The following is a 24,742-nucleotide window of genomic DNA, read 5'->3' on the forward strand; positions in this document are numbered from 1 at the left end:
TAACCTGCTAACCTGTTTTCCCTGATGTAACTTACCATCCTACCTGCAGTGGTAAGCATAATCTTTCAGAAGCACAACTCTGATCATGTCAGTTTCCTGTTGGGTATCTCAGCCATTTCTTATTACCAACAATTAAAATGCTGACTTAATAACTTGGCATTCATTATCTTTCCAGTGTGATTTCAGCCTGCTTTCAGCCTTAATTCCCAGTGTATGAGATTTTCTGTGTTAGTGTATATATGTGAATGGAAAGATGTAGAACTGGGTATTGGTAGAGTCATTACTGAAGGGCTTTGTTTATTTTAGTTTCCCTTCTGGTTCCAAGGGCTCTATAAGGGCCAGATACTGGTGATCCATCATGAGCATAGTAATATTTACTGGAGCAATTTATAACAATGCAAAGAGGCATTCAAATGGAGCTGATAAGGTACTGAGTAATGGGTGAAATGAAGTTGGGAGTGGTAGGTTCCTGGGATCTTAGGCTTTTTTTTTTTTAAGCCTGGCTAATACAAGACAGCACTTATTTTCTTTATTATTGCTACTTTGGGCGGTGGGGATATGTTATTTCCTTTATTTCCCATTATTTTTTAGGAATAGAAAACTTGTACTTGGGAGTGAGGTGAGGGAAGAAGGGTTTCCTGCCTGTAGCCTGTTGAGAAGGGTGAGTCAAAAATGACTCAGATCTAGGTTTAGTAAATAAGTGAAGATATGAGGTGAATATGTTGTATTTGCTTTTATTTCTGTTAGCCATGAGGGTGGCTGTTTTAAAGGGACATCTTAAGATACCTAATTGACATAAAAAATTTTCAACTGTCAAATGTGAAGGGGTGCTCTGGTATCCCTTTTACTGCCAAGATTATATGATCCTACTCCCTGGGCTAAACTCCCAACCCCTACCCTTTGTGGTGGTTTTCTCAAGCTCATAGTGTAGGCAGTATTTTTTAATCTGAGTTCCAGATTTTTCACTTTCTGTTAGACATTCTGTGAAGTCTTGTATCAAGTGCTAGCTGTGTCTAGGACCTTATTCTTGTTTCCTCAAACCTTTTTGCTCTTCTGTCTTCCCTCCTTTGTTCAAGATTTTGCAGTTCATCAGGTTTACTGAAATATACCTGTTACTTCATAAGCAAAAAATATTTGTATGGAATTTGACAATTTTAGCACTGAAAGCAATTATCTAAACTCAGTGCTTCTTAGCCTTTTTAGAGGGTGGAGTCTCATATTCTTTTTAAAAGATAATGAAAGCCATGGTTTCTTTCTCTAGAAAAATGCACACATACCCATATTTATTTTTCTTGCATAATTAGACCTCTTTTTTTTTGGATAGAGATTAAGTAATGTTCCTGAGGTCACATGGTAAACCTGCATTTGATAACTGGTTATTCAGTAGGGGGTGAAAAATAGTACTTGTGTTTTCAGAATATATGAAGAAAAGGAAAGGAGCTTTACCTTGTATTAGTATATAGTATTTTAAAAGATTAATACTTTTGTATTAATCCAAAAGTAGTTTGCTTGCTTGCTTGCTTGGTTTCTTGCAAAATGAAGACATCTCAATTTGGCAGGTATCTAGAATTTGAATTTTTGGTGATACTTTCCTTACATGTTAAGATTAAAGATGAGAGAAAATAAGGCTAGTGAGCTTCGCATAAAAATTTTTACTCTACATGGAGTCTCTCCAAGTGGGAAAAATTTTCTTTTGTCTTAAAAGCATACATAGTTGTAAAGAGCACATAGTTGTAGAGCATGTAGTTGTAAAATAAAGTCAGAAAAGTAAGATAATTAAATCTCACCAACATGGTGAAGTGATAATCGCTATTAGTATTCTGAGGTATATTGTTCTAAACTTGTTATATATATTTAAGTGTATATTATTGTTAAGTTTTTCTAAGAAAAATGGCATTTTGTTATACATGTTCTTTAATGTTTTTCTCTTTAAAACATTAAAGTCCTTTCTCTTTTAGCCCTTCTAAATTTCTAAAAATTTAGAAAGTTTTAAAGAATAGAAAAGTACAGAAACAATCCATTTGCCACTGTACAGAATTAACACTCTTAGTATCTCCATATTTTTGCTCCAATTTTCCTTTAAGAAAAATTATTCAAAGAAAAATGATATAATTTCATTTTAATGAATTCAAGCAGTGTCCAAAGTTACAAAGGTGAAAGTAATCACTTCAAGTTCCTCCATATAAAAATAACTGTGTGTGTGTGTGTGTGTGTGTACATGCAGAAGGATAAGCAAACAGATAGGTGGATTGATAGAAATACTTTTTAAAAGTGAGATTATACTGTTATTTGCTTTTTAAAAAAGTTTTTATTTTTTTTAGTGTTTTTTTATTTATTTTATTTTTTTAACGATTATTTATTCATGAGAGACACAGAGAGGCAGAGACATAGGCAGAGGGAGAAGCAGGCTCTTCACAGGAGCCCAATGTGGGACTTGATCCTGGATCCCGGGATCACAACCTGAACCGAAGGCAGCTGCCTAACCGCTGAGCCACCCAGGTGTCCCAAAACGTTTTTAATTTTATGTGAATATACTTGAAGGAATTATTAAATGTCAAGTAACTCTTTACCACTTGAGAATATGATATAAAAGGTTCCTTTAAAAAAAAAAGTTGCTTTCAAGTTTAAAAAAATGAAAAATTTTAAGAGGCTGAAGTTAATCACTTCTTTTTAGAAGATTGGAGATCTTATCTGCTGATCATCTGACTTGGAAGATAAGGATTTAAATACTTTGATTTTTCTGTATCTTTCCCTTCTGATTTTTGTTAGTTATTTTTACATTGTTTAGGTGTTTATCATCAATCCTGTTGACCATGGTTTTTCCATTCTGAAGTTACTTTTGGCTAAGGGTGCCTGGGTGGCTCAGTCAGTTAAGTGCTTTAGGCTCAGGTCATGATCCCAGGGTCCTGGGATCAAGCCCCACCTTGGGCTCTGCTCAGCAGGGAATCTGCTTCTCCCTCTCCCTTTGCCTGATGCTCCCCCTGCTTATGTTCTCTCTCTCTCTCTCTCTGTCTCTCTCTCTGCCAAGTAAATAAAGTGTTTAGGATAAAATAAGTTACTTTTGGTTAATTTTCAGTTTCCTAGGTTTTGTTCACTTTCTTTTTTTAATAGAAGAGCTCTTGAGTATTATTTTTGTTATTACTCTTTTATGTTTGAGAATATCTGGCTTTTGCCTGTATATTTGAACTATATTGTGGCTGGATTTTATGTTCTTGGGTCACACTTTCTTTTCCTTAGAACTTGGTAGATATTGTCCACTTGTCTTCTGACTTGTAATGTTGCCACAGTTCGGAAGTCTGAGGGCAGCCTGATTTTTTTTTTCCCCCTTCCTTATAAGTGATTTGCTTTTTCTGTCTGATTGCCTGAAAATTTCTCTTGTGTTTAAAATTCAGTGGTTTTAATTAGGAAATTTTTGGTGTTGAGCGTTTTATATCAGAATTTCCTGGAATTTGATGTGCTTTTTTAAAAAATCAACTTTATTGAGGTATCATTTATATGTAACAAACTATGAGCGTTTTAAGTTCAATGAGTTTTGACAAATGTACATACCTGTACAATGACCACCACAACCAAGATGAACTTTTATATATGTTCTTTTGATCTGAATACTCAATTCTTTATTTCAGAGAAACTGTCACGTTATATCTTTGAATATAATTTTTATCTATTTATTGGTTTCTGTACTTCAGTTATTCTTATGTTGGATTGCCTGTGTTCTGAGTTTTTTAGCTTCCTTCTAGTTATTTTTTTAATTGCACTTACTGATTATCTCAAGCCTTTTCTCTGTGTCAGGAATTTGATTTTCAGCTGTGTTAGTGAGAATTCTTAAGACATTTTTACTCACCCAAAACTAACTTCTTGAGGGAAGCTGGGTACAGTTTTAGCAGTGTTGTACCTCTTTCTTCTCAAAACTGTCATCTTTTCCGCCCCCAAGAAACAGTTTCTGTTTACTACTTTAAGTTACCTTCTTTTTTTCTTCTCTTTCTCCTTCTCTCAGAAATAGTTCTTTGGAATATTTTTGGGGGACCTTGGAACAAGAAAATTTTTTTTAAAAGATTTTATTTGGGGGTCCCTGGGTGGCTCAGCGGTTTAGCGCCTGCCTTGGGCCCAGGGCATGATCCTGGAGTCCTGGGATCCAGTCCCACATCAGGCTCTCTGCAGGGAGCCTGCTTCTCCCTCTGCCTGTGTCTTTGCCTCTCTCTGTGTGTCTCTCATGAATAAATAAATAAAATCTTTTTTTTAAAGATTTTAAAATTAAAATTAAATTTTAAAATCTAAATAAAAAATTTAAATTTTATTTAATTAAATTAAAAATATAAATAAAAAATTAAATTTTAAAGATTTAAAAATTTTTAAAGATTTTAAAGATAAAAAACAATTCTTTTTTTAAAAGATTTTATTTATTTATTCATGAGAGACCGAGAAAGAGGCAGAGACAGAGAGAGAGGGAGAAGCAGGCTCTCTGTGTGGAGCCTAATGGGGCACTCAATCCCAGGACCCTGGGATCATGACCTGAGCCAAAGGCAGATGCTCAACCACTGAGCCACCTAGGCATCCCAGGACAAGAAATTTTTGAGGAAGTTTCAGTTAGTCTTAACATATAATATGCTATATGTATATATCTAGGAGTGTTCCTTCATTATGAGTAATATATCATGTCCTTATTTCTTTGTAAACTTTGGAACATCTTTCTTGGCTCTTAGCCAATCCCCTGCTCCCCTCACTGATAACATCCTAGGACTTTACTACATCTTAATGAAAGTATTCCGTTTCCCCTTTCCTTCTTGGAGAGTGAGAATGTGCTTTAGGATATGTTTATTTAACTTTTTTCCAAATCTTTATAAACAAACATAAAACTGGTATGTGTTGGAGCTCCTGGCTGGCTGAGTCAGAAGAGCATGTGACTCTTGATCTCAGGGTTGTGAGTTTGAGCCTCACACTGGGTGAAGAGATCACTAAAAAATAAATAAATAAACTTAAGGAAAACTGGTATGTGTTTGTACTTGGGGAATATGGTATTAAACTGGGAGTGAAATGTAAATGAAATAAACATGAGTCTTGTCAAAACAGCAGTTTCAAGGCTTTTCAGTTGATTATAGTGAACAAAATGGTAAATGAAACGGAAATTTTGTTTGACCTGAACACTTAAAAAATTAGATATTTTTAGAAATGAGTTGATTGAAAAATGGACTAGATAAATATGTTCAGAAAGGCCATTTTTAATGTATGCAAATTTTAGGGTAGTGCGGAATTTTAAAGGTAGAAAGGGTCTTAACTTATTTATATAATGCATTTTTTATTTATCAATTCATTGAACTCTCTTGGACACTTTCTGTGGTCTAGATATTGTTCTAGGTAGTGGGGATATGTCTTGAATAAAAGAAAGTCCTTGTTCCATGGAACAACACTGTGGTAGAATAAGTAGATGATAAATAATGTATAAACATAATGTGAACTACAAAGTAGTATAAAACTCTTTTGAACCATCTGGAAGAAATGAGCTACCTAAGTCTAATACCTGAAAAATAATTCTTAACACTGAAGTTTTTTGCCAAAAAACTGTAAAAGAAATAGGTCTTTTTGGAATTATTTTTGTATTCACCTTAAAGCTTCTCCACAGATCTTTTATAAACTGCCTTTCTAGCACTTTTTTACTTGTGAAATTAATTTCTGAATAATGTGGAAGAATAGCAGCATTACTCAACTTGGTTTCAAACTTGTCCATCTGTGTGTAAATCTTAGCAAGTCATTGACCTCTCTGGAATTTAGTTTTCTCATCTATAAAATGAGATGATTGGCCTAGTTCCCTGATTTTTAACACTATGCTCATCTGTGCCATTCTTTTTCTCCCTTACAGTAGTTCAAGCTTGTTCTGTTATATATACTGGGAACACTTGGATCTTTTTAAGATTTTATTTGGGAACAAGTTTTGTTAAGATTTTCTTAGCGATTGAAAGAAAACAATTTGAGATTGCTCATGTAGAAAAGATGAATTTTGTAAGCAAATATGGGCATAATTGTGGAAAATAAATATAGCCAGGCATTTAATTATTTTTCTTTTTACAAATATACTTACTGTTTTAATATACAATAGTAAATATATAACAGTTTAAAAAGTTATGAAACATATAAAAATGCTAATAATTTCTTTTTATACCCCCAATAGATTGACTTGTGTACTCGATGAAATGATCACTCCTAATTTTTGGAGATTATTGAAGTACTGTGATCCGTCCAAACAAATCTCTTGCTTTGAAGTTCCTTGATCTCTATAACTTAAATGATCTTTTGCTTCGTCCCACTTGAGCCACCCATCCAGAAGCTTTCCATCCTAGACTTTGTCATTACCATCATTTCTGATCTCAGTTTTAAACATCTTTCTGATGATTACTTTCTGTTTTTGCCTGATACTCTACTGTTTGTAATTCAACAATTTTCAGAATGCATTGACACTTGTGCTTTATCAGGCCTTTACTTACTTTCTTTCACCTATACTGTAATCATTTCCTTGCAAACATTCTTAACCCTCTTGTCTTATTTTGTGCTTAACCTGGCAGAGAACAAGTCTGGCTAAATCTGTCTTGCTACTTATTTTACACCCAGTCCTCTCAAGTGCTGGGAAGAGCCAGGAACTCAGAAATACTCTGTCAACTTTCATGGCTTTCCTCCATGTGCATTAACCACTTCCCTAGGTTCACAAGTTCATTTTTCCTCTTTGTAAGAGACTAGCCAATCAAATAGAGCATCTCCTGGATCTTACTCCAAATTTCAGGAGAATCAGATTGCTCCCACTTTGGGGAGATGTTTATCTTTAGTGCCATAAACTATGGCTGGAGCAACAGGGTACTATAGTATAAGCATTGCTTGTTGGGGTTCACTCTTCAGAATGTGTGGGTAGGGGAAATGACTGTTGTGTTACTTGCTTAGAGAGGTGGCCATTAGAAAAATATCCCAAAGAGTAAAAACCATTTAGCTAATCAATTTTTGAGGTAGAGAGAGGTTCTGAATGTGTAGTCATTGGATGGGCTTCAGAGAGTCCCTGAACACCCTGAAGTTATTTGAAATTTGTGTATGTGTGTACATATGTGCCTTTTAATGGAGAAGAGGGCCACAGTTTTTAAATATACTCAAAGGGAGCCATAGACCTACATAAATTTTGTTATAGGGTTTGTTTTAGCAATAATAATCTGTGGTTTAATAGATCTAAAAATGTTAGCAGTAAAGGTGAGCAAAGATAAATTTTGCTATTTTGAATTCAAGATAGTTAAAGAGGTGAAGGAAACATAACTTTTAATGAAAAGAAAGTTTTTCAAACGTGGAATTTGATAAATGCATGTTGTAAATTAACATTTGCTCTTTACATGTATTTTAGATCAACAGAGAAGAATATTTTTGCCACCTCCACCTGGAATTAGAAAATGTGTCATATCCACCAATATTTCTGCAACATCTTTGACAATAGATGGAATCAGGTACAACTTTTAAGCCAGTTAGCTTTGAGTTTGCTCCTTGGTGCCCTCCACTAATTTCCTTCTCACCTACTTGTAATCACCTACCATTTTTAATAATTATTGATTGCCATGGTTAGGAAATGGAGTGGGAGGTACACATAGTATTCCCCCCCTCCCTTTTTTTTAAGGTTTTATTTATTTATTCATGAGGCAGAGACATAGTCAGAGAGAGAACCAGGCTCAATGTAGGGAGCCTGTTGTGGGACTCGATCCTGAGACTCTAGGATCACGCCCTGGGCCAAAGGCAGGCACTTAACTGCCGAGCCACCCAGGTGCCCTACACATAGTATTCTTGATCATACTTTTAACTACTTGAACTTGGCAATTTGTAGCTTTCTCTTCCCAAATTTAAGATTATGTGTCATGCTTTATGGGTTTCATTATTCATTGAATAGAAAGCCAAAGCTGTTTTTCTGGGATCCCTGGGTGGTGCAGCGGTTTGGCGCCTGCCTTTGGCCCAGGGCGCGATCCTGGAGACCCGGGATCGAATCCCACGTTGGGCTCCCAGTGCATGGAGCCTGCTCCTTCTTCTGCCTGTGTCTCTGCCTCTCTCTCTCTCTGTGTGACTATCATAAATAAAAAAACAAACAAACAAAAAAAACCAAAGCTGTTTTTCTATACTCATTATCAGCATATATCTAAGATGATTTAATATTTCTTTCTCACCTGGCACCTGCACTTGGTGGAGTTAAGTGTTTTATGTCCAAGTGTTTAGCTGAAGGTACTGTTGCTCACTTTTCTCACCTTTTTGTGAAATGAACTATGATGTGAGTCTCTTATTTTTAATGTAATCAAAGATGCCATCAAATTTTTGAGTATACTTAATGGAGAAACACTGGGAAATTTTAAGTCTAGACTGATAGTTAATGTGAAGTTCTTTTACCCTATTGAACCACAGTCCTTTTGGATATTTATCTTTTATCCAGTATATTTTGTGTCTTTAACTAAAAGTCTATCTGTTTGCCAAAGGAAGACTAGACCTAAATCTCAAAGATCCTTTATCTTTCTTTTGGGTAAAATGATCACCTGGATCTGAGAGGAAATTTAATTTCCTTTGCTTTTCTCCTTTACTTTAAAAATAAATATTTCACTAAGGGCTGTCATTTCTTCAGAGTAGGTTAACCTCTTAATTTTCTGTTTCCAGTAAAGACAAAAGTCATTAAATATTTTTTTGGAATGTTCCTTTAGTGAATGGTAGACTTACTTCTATTCCTAACTTAGTTGTTTACCTGACTTGTTCTCTGTTTTATTGATTTAAATGATACTGTTAAAGGCTACCTGGAATTAGGTTCTGAACCTATTAGGAGTGGTCTAGATGTGTCTTGCAAGTTTGTTTTTTAGAGGAGAAATTCACATAATGTAAAATTAACATTTAAAGGTGAACAATCAGTATTTAATACATTTATAGTGTTGTATAAACACTAACACTACCTCTACTTCTAAAACATTTTTATTGCTTCAAAGTAAAACCCTGTATCCTTTAAGCAGTTATTCCCCATGCCCCTCTCCATTCCAGCCTTTGGCAACCACCAACCTATTTTCTGTTTTTATGGAGATCTGTTCTGGATATTTCATATGAATGGTCATATAGTATGTGACCTTTTGTGTCTGGCTTCTTTCACTTATGCTTTCAAGGTTTATCCACACTGTAGCATGTATCAACTCTTTATTTGTTTTTATGGCTGAATAATATCCTATTGTATGTATATACTATAATCTGTTTATCCATTTATCCCTTAATAGTTAATAGACATTTAGATTATTTTTACCTTTTGGCTCTTATGAATAGTGCTTCTACAAAAATATGCCTACAAATATTGGTTGAGTACTTGTTTCAGTTCTTTTGAGACACACTTAAGAATGCAATTTCTGGGTCATGTGGTTCTGTGTTTAACATTTAGAGGAAGCTTCAAATCATTTTGCACATTGGCTTAATAATTATACATTTCCATTAGTGATGTACAGGCATTCTCATTTCTTGACTTTTAGGCTTTACATTTAATATAAAAGTCATCATGTAGTTGTTAGTTTGGTAGAAAAGGAGAATCCAAAGTAGCTAAAAATCAAGTCTTATTTTCTAGAAACTTAACTGGTTTTCGTTTTTCTTAGATATGTGGTAGATGGTGGCTTTGTGAAGCAGTTAAATCACAATCCCAGATTAGGGTTGGACATCCTGGAGGTGGTTCCAATTTCAAAGTAAGTTTCTATATCAAAGCTTTTTTTGTCCAAAAAACAACTTGATAGATAATTTTTAACTGTTTTAGGGGTATGATGTTAACTACTTAGGAAACTTACAGTATGTTTTGGGGACTTCTCTTTTTCTGCTTCTAAAGGAGTGAGGCATTACAGCGAAGTGGCCGAGCTGGCAGGACTTCCTCAGGAAAATGCTTTCGGATCTATAGTAAAGATTTTTGGAACCAGTGTATGCCTGACCATGTGATCCCTGAGATTAAGAGAACTAGTTTGACATCTGTAGTTCTGACCTTAAAGTGCCTTGCCATACACGATGTTATAAGGTATGTAGACAATTTGAAAAAAGAAAAATTTGTTAGGATGGAGCCATGTTATTCTTCAGAATTCATTTGAAGTATTTGACTCTTACATCCCTTTCATTTCGAGGTTTAGCTAAACCCAAATAAAAGGCTTCTTTGCAATGCTTTCCTGTGATTTGATTCCTTGTTCTTGTTTTAACCTTGGCCTAAATATTCATGCTGATGTTTATTTGGATCATTTAGTGACCACTGTTCATCTGTAATGGAAGATATATAATGACCTTTATTCCAATCAGAAACTGGTTTTCTGGTAGCATCTTTTGTATGACCAGCATTGTACCAAGTACTTTGAGAGATAGAGTAATACTCTGTGGTAGTATTTTGCTTTTACTAAACTTAACTTATGTTAGGGAAATAAGATTCAGACACATGAAACAAAGAATGGAACAACTGTTAAATTACTCAAATGTTAAACTATATAATTAATTGGCATAGTATAGAACATTGTTGTAGGGGCTTGAAATTTCATATTATACATGGTAAAGGAAATGATGAATTTTAATTTAATTTAATTTATTATTTTTTAAAGATTTTATTTATTCATGAGAGAGACACCCACACACACACAGAGAGAGAGAGAGAGAGACAATGAGAGAGAGAGAGGCAGAGACACAGGTAAGGGGAGAAGCAGGCTCCATGCAGGGAGCCTGATGTGGGACTTGATCCCAGGTCTCCAGGATCATGCCCTGGGCTGAAGGCAGATACTCAACTGCTGAGCCACCCAGGTGTCCCTGATTTTTAATTTTAGTCTAAATTGACTGCGAATGTGAAACTGGAACCTTAGAAGGTGACCATGCATTCTTTAAATTCATAAGAAGGAAAATAATTACTAGGCGTACCCAAATATGTATTGTATACTCTTGGAAAGCCAATTAAAATATATTTTGGACAGTTTAAGATTAGATATTTTCTAAATGAGAACATAGATTTTAAAAAGAGGAAACCATATAATATATGAAATTCTAACTGTAATCATGAATGATTCCAATGAGAAAGAAGGATCATTTGAAGAAATCCAAATCCCTAAACAGAAAGCTTTCAGATGAACCTAGGTTTTAAAATAACATTCATAATATTATTATTTTTGTGAATAATAGAATTACAAAGCAACATATAATCAAGAATAAACATGTATTAGAAAAAAAGAATATTGAGAGTGGCATATAATTAAGAATATATATCATACTTACTTAATATCATCTGCATTGAGTTATTTTTCCATCTTAAGTTTTAAGACTTAGAATGTTAACTAAAAGTTCCAAAATGCTAGAAACAAACAAAAGATTTCTCAACTCTTTCTCTTTTTTTAAAGATTTTATTTTTAAGTAACTTCTACACTGAGTGTGGGGCTCAAACTCAAAACTCCAAAATCAAGAGTCACATACTCCACCAACTGAAACAGCTGAGTGTCTCCCTCCTCTCTCTTTTTAATATGTGTGTAGTATAAGGAAAAATAGAGCCAGTATTTGGGATATATGGTAGAGTACTCATAGATGACAGAAGGAAAATGGAGCTTTAGGGGTGCCTCAGTGGCTTAGTTGATTAAGAGTCTGCGTTTGGCCCAGGTCACGATCTCCGGGTCCTGGGGTTCAGCTCTCTGCTCAGCAGGAGTCTGTTCTCCTTCTCCCTCTGTTTTGTCTCTCACTCTCTCAAATAAATAAAATCTTAAAAAAAAAAAAAAGAAAATGGAGCTTTTCAATTATTGTCTTGCTTCTTTTTTCTCTATCAAGAATGTTTTTAAAATCAGAAAGATAAGAACAAGTCTAGGTAAGGAATTGATGACCACAATGGATTAGGAAATAAGATAAAACCTAATGACCATAAATGAGTGACTTGAGGCTTTATACATTATTTCCATGGTACTAAAAACTTGCAGATTTAGGGTTATCTAAGAGAAATTATGCAGAATAGGTTGCCAGAAAATTGTGAGAAATACAATTTTTGACGTCTTTATTTAGGAAAAGGGTGGAATCTGGAAATAATTAATTACCCAGTATGTTTGAAATTGATCTTTAGCAAATTCTAGCTTAGTTTATTAGAAAAATGGTTTTAGAGAATTTGATGGTGATTTATAATAATCTGTATGGCTCAAACTGGTTCATGAAAAATATGTTAAAATAAACGATTTTCTTTTCAGTTTGAGGACAAAACTAGTCCACATAATGGGTGTACTATAAGAATTTATTGAACAATAACCTAATATATCTCTTGTTTTCTACACAGTATATAATAAGATTATATTTGACATCTTTGTGAATAAGATGACAGTACTGCTGATTATAGCTGCCTAATAGCTAAATCCAGAATGTATTGATTAATGGCTTAGCATAGCCTAGATGGAAGTTTGGCTGATAGTATGCTGAACTTTGCTCTTTCCTCATGACCATTTCAATAAAACTATTAAAGATATTAAAATCATGGTTATCAGATTTTTGGAAAATGTCTAGATATCTAATTAGTAGTTGATTAAAACCGGAAGATTTAGAATGATCTCAATAAGCCAGAACCTTGGACAAAAATCAACAAGCAAAAGTCTGAAAGATTACATTTTATATCCTGTGTTTTGGTTATACATTAAGGAAATTCACGTGGGAAAGATCTGAAATTATCAGATCACCACAACTTAGTATGAGCTTGCAATTACTATTCTGTTAAGAAAACAATAAAAAATTCCTACTGGCATAAACTTTAATTAATAGATTGCAATATCCTGATGACTGGAATTATAGCATTCCTGTTGGTCACTCTACATTTGGAGTTCAGTTTTGGATATCCTCACATTTTATGAGAATTTTGACAAGCTAGAGTGTTTCTGAAAGATGGTAATTAGGTATGTTGGGTCTCTTAGAAAGCAAATATTTTTTTATTATATGTGCTGCCAAAGGAAGCACTCTTAGAAAGCAAATAATACAAAGAATGCTTGACAAATTTGGTAAATAAGGGAGAAAAATAATGATAGTTTTTTTTTTTTTTTTTTTTTTTAACAGATCTGAAAGGGCTCTCATATAGAAGAGGAAGCTGACTAGTTTGGTATTGCTCTAGGACAGGGGTCGAAAACTATGGTCCAGGCTCACCGGCTGTTTTTGTAAATAAAATTTTATTGGAACACAGCCATGCATATTCATTCAAGTATGGGTGCTTTTGCTACAACAGCAGAGCTGAATAATTGTGACAGAGATCATATGGCCTACAAAACCTAAACTATTTACTGTCTGGCCTTTTACAGAAAGTGTTTGTCGACTCTTGCTCTAGAAGATACCAGGACTTGTTGGTACAAGTTGTAGGAAAACTGATTATAGAACAGTCTACGAGATTTTTGTTTATTTGTTTTTAAGTAGAGCTGTGAATCCTTGGATGGACTTTTGTGTAAGGTATTGGACCTTTTGTCCTTTGTTGGAGTTTTTCAAGGTGAGAAGTTGGAGTAGATGACTTAATCATCTAAGACTTGCGGTGGAAAAAGTAATCCAGTGCAGAGAGTATTAAGTAATTATTGTTCTTAATAATACAATATGTATGTAAATGTTCATGCTTGGTTATCTTCAAAGATATTTATTTAAGAGAGAGCTAGTGTGCATGTGGGTGGGGGAGGGGAAAAGGGGGAGGGAGAGGAAGAGGGAAAGATTCCTAAGTAGATTCCGTGCTGATTGTGGAGCCAGATGTGGGCCCCATCTCAGGACCCTGAGATCATGACCTGAGCCAAAACCAAGAGTGGGATACTCAACTGACTAAACCACCCAAATGCTTCTAAACTGTCTATTTTCAGAGGATGCATGCTGAAGTATTTTGGGGTGAATTGGCATTGTATTTGCAACTTGTTTTCAGATAATTAAGGAGAAAATAAGAATATATGTAAAGCAAATATGGTAAAATTAATCAGCTATACTTAACCATTTTATTAAAAGCCATGCTAAAGTACTGTTAATTGTAATGTTTGCCCACATTCAATTAATTTTTCTCCACTGGTTTATAATAAAATTGTAATAAAAGCTGTGGTTTACAGAACAGAGTAGATTTGACATTGGCTATGAAGAATGGGGCAGGATTAGGATAAGTAGAGAAGAATGGTGAGTGTTCTAGCTAAGGGGGAATCAAAAAGAAATGCTTCTAAATTAAATAGAAGAGTGTGATTCAGTACTGAATTCTACTCCTGAAACTAATATTGTACTGTATGTTAACTAACTAGAATTTAAATAAAAATTAAAAAAAAAAAGAGTGTGATTCAGAAAAAACAGTTTCTTCCTTTGTTGAATGCTGCTCATGATCAGAATGCTTAGGAAAAAAAGAGAGAAGAGGGCTTGAAAATAGATCAAGTAAAAATTTTTAAAGAAATTTTCAAGTCTGTATAAAATCTTACAGTGGTCAAAAAATGGAATCTCACTCATATCTCATTTAAACACACAGGTTTCCCTATTTGGATCCACCTAATGAGAGACTTATTTTGGAAGCTCTTAAACAACTTTACCAGTGTGATGCTATTGACAGGTAAAACAAAAACAAAACCAACCACAGCAGATCTTAATTTCTTTGTTTCATTTTATTATTTTTTTAATTTTTAATTTTTATTTTAAGTAAACTCTGTGCCACACATGAGGCTCAAACTCACGACCCTGAGATTGAGAATCACATGCTTTACCTACTGAGCCAGTCAGGTACCCCAGTTTCTATTTAATTTAATTTAATTTAATTTAATTTAATTTAATTTAATTTAATTTAATTTAATTTAATTAATTTATTTGAGAGAGAGAGAGACACACACACACACAGAGAGAGTGTGTGCACGTGGGCACAAGCCAGGGGAGCAGAGGGAGATGGACAAGTAGACTCCATGCTGAGCATAGAGCCTGATGCAGGGCTTGATCCCATGACCCTGAGATCATGATCTGAGCCAAAATCAAGAGTCGGATGCTTAACTGACTGAGCCACCCAGGCACCCCCTCAATCTTTTTAAAATAGGGTTCTTAATAGTTTCCTTTATCAGTAGAAAATGATTTGTTTAAATTGAATGGATTATTTTATATGAAGTTAGCATTTTTCCTCAGTTTTTCTTTGCCATAATTCTGAATTTAAAAATTACATGGTAAACTATGTTATATCTGGTATTATTTAACAGTAATTTTTTTTTTTTTTAAATTTTTTTTTTTATTTATTTACGATAGTCACACAGAGAGAGAGAGAGGCAGAGACACAGGCAGAGGGAGAAGCAGGCTCCATGCACCGGGAGCCCGACGTGGGATTCGATCCCGGGTCCCCAGGATCGCGCCCTGGGCCAAAGGCAGGCGCCAAACCGCTGCGCCACCCAGGGATCCCTAACAGTAATTTTTTTAAAAAGCTTTTATTCATTTATTCATGAGAGAGACAGAGAGAGGCAGAGACACAGGCAGAAGGAGAACCAGGCTCCTCACAGGGATCCCGATATAGGACTCAATCGCTAAACCAGGATCACACCCTGAGCCAAAGGCAGACTCCTAACCACTGAGCCACCCAGGCGTCCCATTTACAGTAATTTTTGAGTATAATTTCAATGCCAGGCATTAGGCTGAGTATATATCTAAATAATAAGAGAGCCAGAGTCTTGGTTCTCATGATTGTGTGATGGGGAAAGATTTGGTAATTATTCTCTGATTTCTTGGAAGACATCTTCTATGCTTCTGTAGCATTTTGTCTCTCTCTCTTTTTTTTTTTTAAATGTACTTTATTCTGCCTCACTGCTTATTTTTTGGATGTATTGGCCCTTGAAAGCAGGGAATATATCATCTTAACGTTTTCTTTACCAATGATCAATGTGTCATGTTTCTTATATTGAATTGAATTTCTGGAGTTGATTTAAGGTAATATAAACTGTATCTGATCTTTCTGAAGATGAACATTTCCTTTGTACTCTCTCAAGGTAGAAAGACTTAAGAACTTTTTCTTTCTGTTAAGGAGTGGCCATGTGACCAGATTGGGTTTGTCTATGGTGGAATTTCCTCTCCCTCCACATCTCACATGTGCAGTAATAAAGGCTGCTTCTCTGGATTGTGAAGATCTACTACTTCCAATAGCAGCAATGTTGTCTGTGGAAAATGTCTTCATTAGACCTGGTAAGAAGTTTATTTAAAAAATAATGGACTTTATTTTTTAGAGCAGTTTTAGGTTTAAAGAAAAATTGAGGATAAGTACAGATGCACACAGTTTGCTCATTATTAACGTTTTTTTGTTCATGTAGTACATTTGTTATTATTGATGAGCCAGTATTGATAGATTATGATTACTTAAAGGGTCACTGTATTGTATATTCTTTGGGTTTTGACAAATCTGTAATGAAACATTTCCACCATTACAGTAATATACTAAATAATCGCGCTGCCCTAAACATCCCTTGTGCTCCACCTATTTATCCCTACATCCCTTCCCCCAAACCCCCAAACCCTCTTATAAGCAATGAGTCTGAGAATTCCTGTTGCTCCACATTCTCACCAGCATTTGGTATTGTCATTGTTTTGGATTTTGACCATTCTAATAAATGTGTACTGGTATCTTGTTTTACCATGCAGATCCCTGATGACATACGGTGTTAATCATCTTCTTCTTTTCCTTTTTTTAAAAATATTTTATTTATTTATTCATGAGAAACACAGAGAGAGAGAGAGGCAGAGACACAAGGCAGAGGGAGAAGCAGGTTTCCACACAGGGAGCCTGACGTGGGACTCCATCCTGGGTCTCCAGGATCACACCCTGGGCTGAAGGTGGCGCTAAACCGCTGAGCCACCCGGGCTGCCCTAACCATCTTCTTATATGCTTGTTTGCCATTGTAGATCTTTTTCTGGTGAAGTGTCCATTCAGGTCTATTCATTTTCTTATGTTACTTTATTTAAAGATTTTATTTTTAAGTAATCTCTGCACCCAACACAGAACTCAAACTTAGAACTCTGAGATCAAGAGTTGCATGGTCTACTAACTAAGCCAGCCAGGTGCCCCCAGATCTTTTAAAAATTGGATACTAATAAGTAAATAAATAAATAAATAAATTAATTAATTAATTTTCTTATTGTTGAGCTTTAAGAGTTCTTTGTACATTTCAGATACCAGTTCTTTATCAGGTATGTCTTTTGCAAATATTTTTCTGAGTCTGTAGTTTGTCCTCTCATTCTTTTGATGTTGTCTTTCATAGAGCAGAAGTTTTTAATTTTAATGAAGTCTAGTTTTCAGTTACTTCTATCACAGGTCGTGCCTTTGGTGCTGTATTTGGAAAGTTATCACCATCCTCTATCACATCCTCTAGGTTTTCTCCTATGTTATTCTCTAGGAATTAGATGTCCATTTGTTCTAGCCCCATTTGTTCAAAAGATTATCCTTTTTCCATTGAAACGCTTTTCTTCCTTGTTAAAGATCATTTAACTGTATTTGTGTGGGTCTGTTTCTGGCTCCTGTGTTCTGTTCCATTGATCTCTTTTCCTGTTTTGTCAGTACCACACTGTCTTGATTATTGGAGCTTTGTAGTAACTCTTGAAGTTGGATAGGGTCAGTTCTCTGACTTTGCCCTTCCAAAACAGTTCAATATTGTTTTGGCTATTTTCCCTTTCTATATAAACTTTACACCCAGATTGTTGATATCCATAAAATACGTTGCTGGTCCTTTACCTGGGTGGGATTATGTTGAATCTGTAAGTCAGGCTGGAAAGAACTGATACCTTGACAGTTATTGAGCCTTCTTATCCAAGTACATGAAATATGTCTCCATTTATTTAGATTCTCCAGTGATTGACTGGCATTTTTTATTCCCATATATCTAGCCCTATGAGGGATGGAACTGAGGATAAACGAATTTTACATTTTGTTATCCTTTAACTGAGTCGCTTGAAATAGAGAGTTGATAATGTTCCTGGCTGAGAGTTAATTTCCTTTCACTGGTAAAGGAAGATAGTATTGTGGAACTTTGCCCTGTTATAGTACATTAGTAATATATTAACTTTTCTTCCCTAGACTCAAAAGAAATGGAAGTTCAGCCGTTGTATCCAAAGAATTATTTTGAGATTTCTAATGTCTTTAAACTTCTACTTCTTTCCTTTCTTGGTGTGTCAGTATGGGACACACCTTACTTCATCAGGTTTATTTTCTCCTAATGGGAGTGGAGAGGATCACAATTTTTTTTTTTTTAAAGAGCCTCTTGGGGGAGCCTGAGTGGCTTAGTGAGCTAAGCTTCTGACCCTTGTTTTCAGCTCAGGTCATGATCTCAGGGATGTGAGATCAAGCCCCTGCATATGGAGCCTGCTTAAGATTTTCTCTTTCCCACTGCCTCTGTCCCCTGCCAATTAATTAATTAATTTTAAAAAAGCTTTGGAATAGACAGTGTATGTTGCCTGCAGCCAAGGCTAACAATAGTATGTGCTATCATACTGGCCATATCCCTTTATAGGCTGAGTGTTGTGTCCAGATTGGTTTATTTATTGCTAAGACAATAATGGAGGATACATTTTTCTATAAAAGTACTCTGGTTTAATCCATGTGCTGCCTATCCCAAATATATTGTAGTCTTTTTTTTTCCCTCTCACTTTCTAGATTGTAGTCTTAAGTGTCAGAATTTTGTTTCTAGTAATATACAATTTTTTTTTTCTAGCAAAGACTATATATGCAGTAAGTAAGGTTGGCTGGGTGTTGGGTAGGGGGGTGGGTGAAATAGGTGAATGGAATTAACAGAAACAAAATTCCAGTTATAAATAAATAAGTCATGGAGATGAGAAGTACAGTATAAGGAATACAGTCAGTAGTATTATAATAATGTTTTATAGGAAGTACGCTTACTGTGGTGCATTGAATAATGTAAAGAATCGTTGAATTGCTATGTTGTGCACCTGAACCTAATGTAGCATGTGTCTCAGCTATCCTTTAATAATAAACTTAAAAAGTGAGTAAATAAGTAAGTTTGGCTGGTTTTCAAAGCCAAAGATGCTCTAAAAAGTATTATAGAGTGTTGAAGTAAGAGTCAAGAGACCAGGGTTCTAACCTGACTCCCTGAAACCTAATTATCTGACTATTGGCCTAGTTTTTCTGGACTTCATTCTTCATTTGTAAACCCAGGGAATTAGATTAGATTAGGGTGATCCAGTCTATAGTCTTGTAAGGCCAGAAAAAGGAGCTGTTTTTCCTCTGGAATTTTTAAATAGATGAAACCACTCTGGTGTTAGTTTTTTTTTTTTTTTAAGGTTTTATTTATCCATGATAGACTCAGAGAGAGAGAGAGAGAGAGAGAGAGAGAGAGAGAGAGAGAGAGGCAGAGACACAGGCAGAGGGAGAGGCGGGCCCCATGCTGGGAGCCTAACATGCGACTGGATCCCTGGACTCCAGGATTGCGCCCTGGGCCAAAGGCAGGCGCCAAACCACTGAACCACCCAGGGATCCCCTGGTGTTAGTTTTTTTATTTTTAATTACCTTTATAAAATTTAAAATTATAAAATTTTAAACTTACAGAAATGTTGAAAGAATAGTAAAGAATTCCTTTGCACATTTTACCTTGTTTCAGCAGTTTTTAATATTTTGCTGTATTTGCGTTATTATTCTTCTTTCTCTTTCTTTATCTCTATATGTATGCATTTTATTTCTTTTTTAGAATAAAAAAGGGAATGTTTTGAGAATATTACACTCTCACCACAAAATATTGATATGCATATTTACTAAGAATTAGGGCAATCTCTTATTTAACCATAGTCCATTTACCAAAATTAGGAAATTTAATATTGACACAATACTATTATCTAGTCCAGAGTCCATATTCTAATTGTCCATTGTCACTAGAATATACAAAAGTAGTTTTAGGATTCCTCAGATATACCAATGTCTGCTAACAGTTTTTATTTTGAGGTAAAATGTACATGTCTTGAAACGTATGAAAGTTGTATAATTCAATTAGTTTTGCGAAAGTGCACACACCCATATAACCCATACCCCTGTTAAGATATGGAACAGTTTAAAAAAAAAAAAGATATGGAACAGTTTTATCACTCCAGAAAATTTCCTCAATACCCCTTTGCAGTCAGAATCTAGCTATCCCACCTCCCCCCAGTTAGCCACTTCTCGATTTTTTTTTTTTTAAGTTTGGCTCTTCTGAGACTTCATGTAAATGGACTTATATAATATGTACTTTTTTGTGTTTGGCTTCTTTTGGTCAACATAATGTAATGAGATTCATCCATGTTGTATTTATTAGTGCTTTGTTTTTTTTATTGAGTAGTAATTCCACTGTATGGACATACTACAATTAAGTTTTTACCATTATTCTATTGATAGACATTTGAATTGTTTCTTATTTGGTGCTATTTATAAATACAGCTGTTAAGGGGTGCCTGGGTGGCACACTCCATTAAGCAATGGACTCTTGGTTTTGGCTCAGGTTGTGATCTCAGTGTCTTGAGATCGAGTTGGAGTTGGGCTCTGGGGCTTAGCACAGAGTCTGCTTGTCCCTCTCCCTGCTTCTCTACTCCTCTCACCCTCACTCTCTTGCGAGTGTATACACTCTCTCTCAAAAAAATAAATCTTAAAAAAAAAAGCTGCTTTGAATATTCCTGTCTAGGTTTTTCATAGATGTATATTTTCTTTTTTTTTTTTTTAGATGTATATTTTCATTACTTAGTTAGTTAACTACCTAGGAAACAAATTGCTACATTATTGAGTAGGCATGTGTTTCCCATTCAGCTTGAGTTGTGGGATCAAGCTCCTCCTCCCTCCCTCATGGAGCCCTGTATTGGGCTTCAGGCTCAGTGGGGAGTTGGTTTGGGATTGGGATTCTCTTTCTCCTTGTGCCCCTCCCCCTGCTTATATTCTCATTTGCTCTCTCTAAAATAAATAAGTCTTTAAAAAAAAAGAAAAGAAATTGCCAACCCTTTTCTCAAAATGGCCATGCCATTTTAAAATTCCATCAGCAATGTTTGAGAATTCAGTTTGTACTATGTCTTCCTCAACATTTGATGTTGCCTGTCAGTTAATTTTATACATTCTATTTTATACATTCTATTCTATTTTATACATTCTATTATATATTGGCGATCCCTCCTTATGGTTTAATTTGCATTTTCCTGCTAACTAATATTTTTATACATTCATGTGATTATTGGCCATTTGTCTGTCTTCCTTTGTGAATTGTCTGTTAAAAAATTTTACCCATACTTTAAATTTATTAAAAAATTATGGAATCTCAGAGTTTTTAATTTACTCTGGATACAAGTTATTTGGTAGGTATGAGTTGCATGTAAGTTGTTCCTACTCTGGGCTTTTCTGGTTACTTTCTGAACAGTGGCTTTTGATGAGGGGAGCTTTTGAATTTTGAGAAGTTTAAATCAGTTACTATTTTTTGTGGTTACTACTTTCTGACTGCTAAAAGATCTTTTCCTTCCCCAAGATCGTGAAAATATATTTCTCTCTCATATTTCTATGGATATTTACCTAAAAGCTCTACAGTATCTAGCTTTTTTTTTTTTTTTTTTTTTTTTTTTTTTTATGATAGTCACAGAGAGAGAGAGAGGCAGAGACACAGGCAGAGGGAGAAGCAGGCTCCATGCACCGGGAGCCCGATGTGGGATTCGATCCCGGGTCTCCAGGATCGCGCCCTGGGCCAAAGGCAGGCGCCAAACCGCTACGCCACCCAGGGATCCCAGTATCTAGCTTTTAATAAAGTTTAGTACAGTGATCCATCTGAAATTAAGTTTTGTATATGGTATGAGGTTGAGGTCTAGGGTACTTTTTTTTTCCTCTGTGAAAATACACTTATTCCAGCACATTTATGGAAAAGATTTCTTTCCCCCACTGAACTGCATTGTTACCTTTGTAGAAAAATCTATGGTATATATGTATGACTCTTTCTGGACTTTATTTTATTCCATTTATCTGTTTGTATATCCTTATGTTGTTGCCACTTTGTGTTGATTAAATAGCTTTATGATAAATTTTGAAATCAGACATTGTAAGTCTTTCAACATTGTGTTCCTTTTTTTTTTTTTTTTTTAAGACTTATTTATTTATTCAGGATAGACATAGAAAGAGAGAGGCAGAGACACAGGCAGAGGGAGAAGCCGGCTCCATGCCAGAAGCCTGACGTGGGACTCGATCCCAGGTCTCCAGGATCGTGCCCTGGGGCAAAGGCAGGCACCAAACTGCTGAGCCACCCAGGGATCCCATTGTGTTCCTTTTTTGATACTCTTGTGGTTATTCCATATTCCTTGCATTTCTATAAAGATTTTAGAATCAGCATACCAGGTTTTTCAAGAAAAAGTCTGCTAGAATTTTGATAGGGATTGTGTTGAACCCTTTATTCTTGTTGCTATTCTCCTTGCTGAGGGCTTATAATTTACATCTTTAATCACAGTTCACTCAATGAATATTTTATTGCTTCATGTAAAATATAGAAAACCTTGCAACAATTTAGTTCTATTCATTCCTCCATCATGTGTGCTATTGTTGTCATATATATTACATTTAATACATTATAAACTTCAAATACAGTATTATAATATTCCTTTAAACTTTCATATGTCTTTGAAAGAAGTTGTGAAGAAATGAAAAATTAAGTCTATTCCAGTACTGGAAGTAGAAGGCCAGGTATTGGCTTTAAATTTTTTTTTCTTTTTAAGATTTTATTTATTTTAAAAATAGAAAGCATGTGGGAACAGAGGGGAGGGGCAGAGGGAAAGGGAGAGAATCTCAAGCACAGTCTGCACTGAACACACAGGCCATCACAGGGCTCACTGGATTCTGTGGTCCTGAGATCATGACCTGAGCTGAAACCAAGAGTCAGATGCTCAACAGACTGAGCCACCTAGGTGTCCCTGATTTTAAAATTTTTGTTTAGAATCTTCTGTGTGTGGATGGATTATTTTCTCAACTTTTTAACTTTTTAGGTTGTTCAGGTCTTAGGTTTTATTTTATTTTTATTTTTTTAAAGGTTTTATTTATTTATTCATGAGAGAGAGAGAGAGAGAGAGAGAGGCAGAGACACAAGCAGATGGAGAAGAAGGCTCCATGCAGGGAGCACGACGCGGGACTCGATCCCGGGTCTCCAGGATCACTCCCTGGGCTGAAGGCGGCGCTAAACCGCTGAGCCACCTGGGCTGCCCAGGTCTTAGGTTTTAATTATGTGTTCTTTGTTTTTTTATCAGGTCATTGAATTGGTTTTCAGTATCTTGAAGGCCTTTATTTGGGACCTACACTTTAGGAAAACATTATTTGAAAGTGACCTATATTTGTAGGCCCTCAAGGAAAAAGGAGACTTCTCTTTGTTAGTCTAATATTTGGCTTTAGGTATCTATGAACATAGGTCTTACTGTTTAGAATATTCAGATAATATAGCCAACAGGAATATATCTTATATTCTGTGCTTTGATTTGGTGAGATATTTTTGATTAAATCTTGCCTTTGTGAAGCACTTGATGTTAGTCATGTTAATGGATATGAAACATGAATTACCCCTGAAGCACTGAGGTGTAGCTAGGAGATTTATCAGTGTCTCCAAATTCCACATAATGAAAATGTAACTATAAAATAGCAGTGGCCTTTTCTATTGTTATGTCAGGGACAGGTTTGAGGTTTTTTTTTTTTCCTTTAGATACTGACCTAGGTCTCTTTTTTTTAAAAAAAATGTAATACATGAGGTGTTATTCTCAAATCTATTACATTTCTCTATTAATACACCCAACAATACAATTTTATAGGTAATATTTCATGCAGTTTCTTTTTCAATCACTAAAGGAACATAATAGAAGAAATATTTTCTTTTCCATTTACCTACATATTTACTTATTTACTTTTGCCAGTGCTTTTTTTCAGTGTCATTCAAATTACTGTCTGGTGCCACTTGCCTTCAGCCTGAATAACTTCCTTTATTATTTCCTGTAAATCAGGTATGCGAGCAATGAATTCTTTTAGGTTTTGTTATCTGGGAATGTCTTTATTTTGCCTTCATTTTGAAAGATTATTTTATTGGATATAGGATTCTTAGGTGGCAATTTATTTCAACACTGTGAATAAATAAATCATTCCACAGTCCTCCAGCATCCATTACATCTAATGTGAAGTCATTTGTTAATTTTATTGGGATTCTTTTGTGCATAATAAGTCATTTTCCTTTTGCTGCTTTCAGTATATTGGCTATTATGTGTCTGTGGGTCCTTTTGCTTTTATCTTACTTGGAGTTCATTAAGCTTCCTCAATGTGTAGATTAATGTTCTTCATCAAATTTTGGAATTTTTCAGCTATTGCCTTAAAAATTTTTCTGCCTCTTTTCTTTCCTTCTGGCAGTCCTATTATACAAATGTTCGTGTGCTTAATGGTGTCCCACATTTCTCTGAGGCTGCTCATTTTTCATCATTCCTTTTTTTCTTTATTCTTTAGATTGCATAATCTCTCTTGATCTATATTTTGCTGGTTCTTTCTTCTTCCAAAACCATATCTACTATTGAGCCCCACTTAGTGAAGTTTTCATACATTTTTGTACATTTCAATGCCAGCAGTCAGCTACTGGTTGTTGGCTGGAGGTTGTACTTAATACTTTTAAGTTTGTGAATTTTTTACCTTTTACTGTTGGATATGTGTTGTGTAGTTTAGAGACTGTTTTCACAGTCAGAGTTTATGAGTTTGTCCTGTGTTCAACCATAGACTGGAAGCTCAAATGTTGCCTCTCCTTTTTGTACCTTTTGTATCTCCTCAGAAGGTATA

At 35.1% G+C, this 24,742-nt stretch overlaps 1 protein-coding gene across 1 annotated transcript in view; it reads left to right on the plus strand.

The window, feature by feature from the left end:
• The window catches only part of DHX40 (DEAH-box helicase 40), a 47,790-nt gene that overhangs the window by 8,583 nt on the left and 14,465 nt on the right, over window positions 1–24,742 (plus strand). Inside the window, exons 8-12 of the mRNA XM_055333899.1 lie at window positions 7,373–7,472; window positions 9,621–9,707; window positions 9,845–10,027; window positions 14,465–14,545; window positions 15,986–16,143. Of these exons, the coding sequence (XP_055189874.1) occupies window positions 7,373–7,472; window positions 9,621–9,707; window positions 9,845–10,027; window positions 14,465–14,545; window positions 15,986–16,143 (609 nt within the window). The remainder of the gene's footprint in view (window positions 1–7,372; window positions 7,473–9,620; window positions 9,708–9,844; window positions 10,028–14,464; window positions 14,546–15,985; window positions 16,144–24,742) is intronic.

Source organism: Nyctereutes procyonoides, unplaced genomic scaffold, assembly GCF_905146905.1.
Source record: "Nyctereutes procyonoides isolate TBG_1078 unplaced genomic scaffold, NYPRO_anot_genome, whole genome shotgun sequence".
Classification (NCBI taxonomy): domain Eukaryota; kingdom Metazoa; phylum Chordata; class Mammalia; order Carnivora; family Canidae; genus Nyctereutes; species Nyctereutes procyonoides.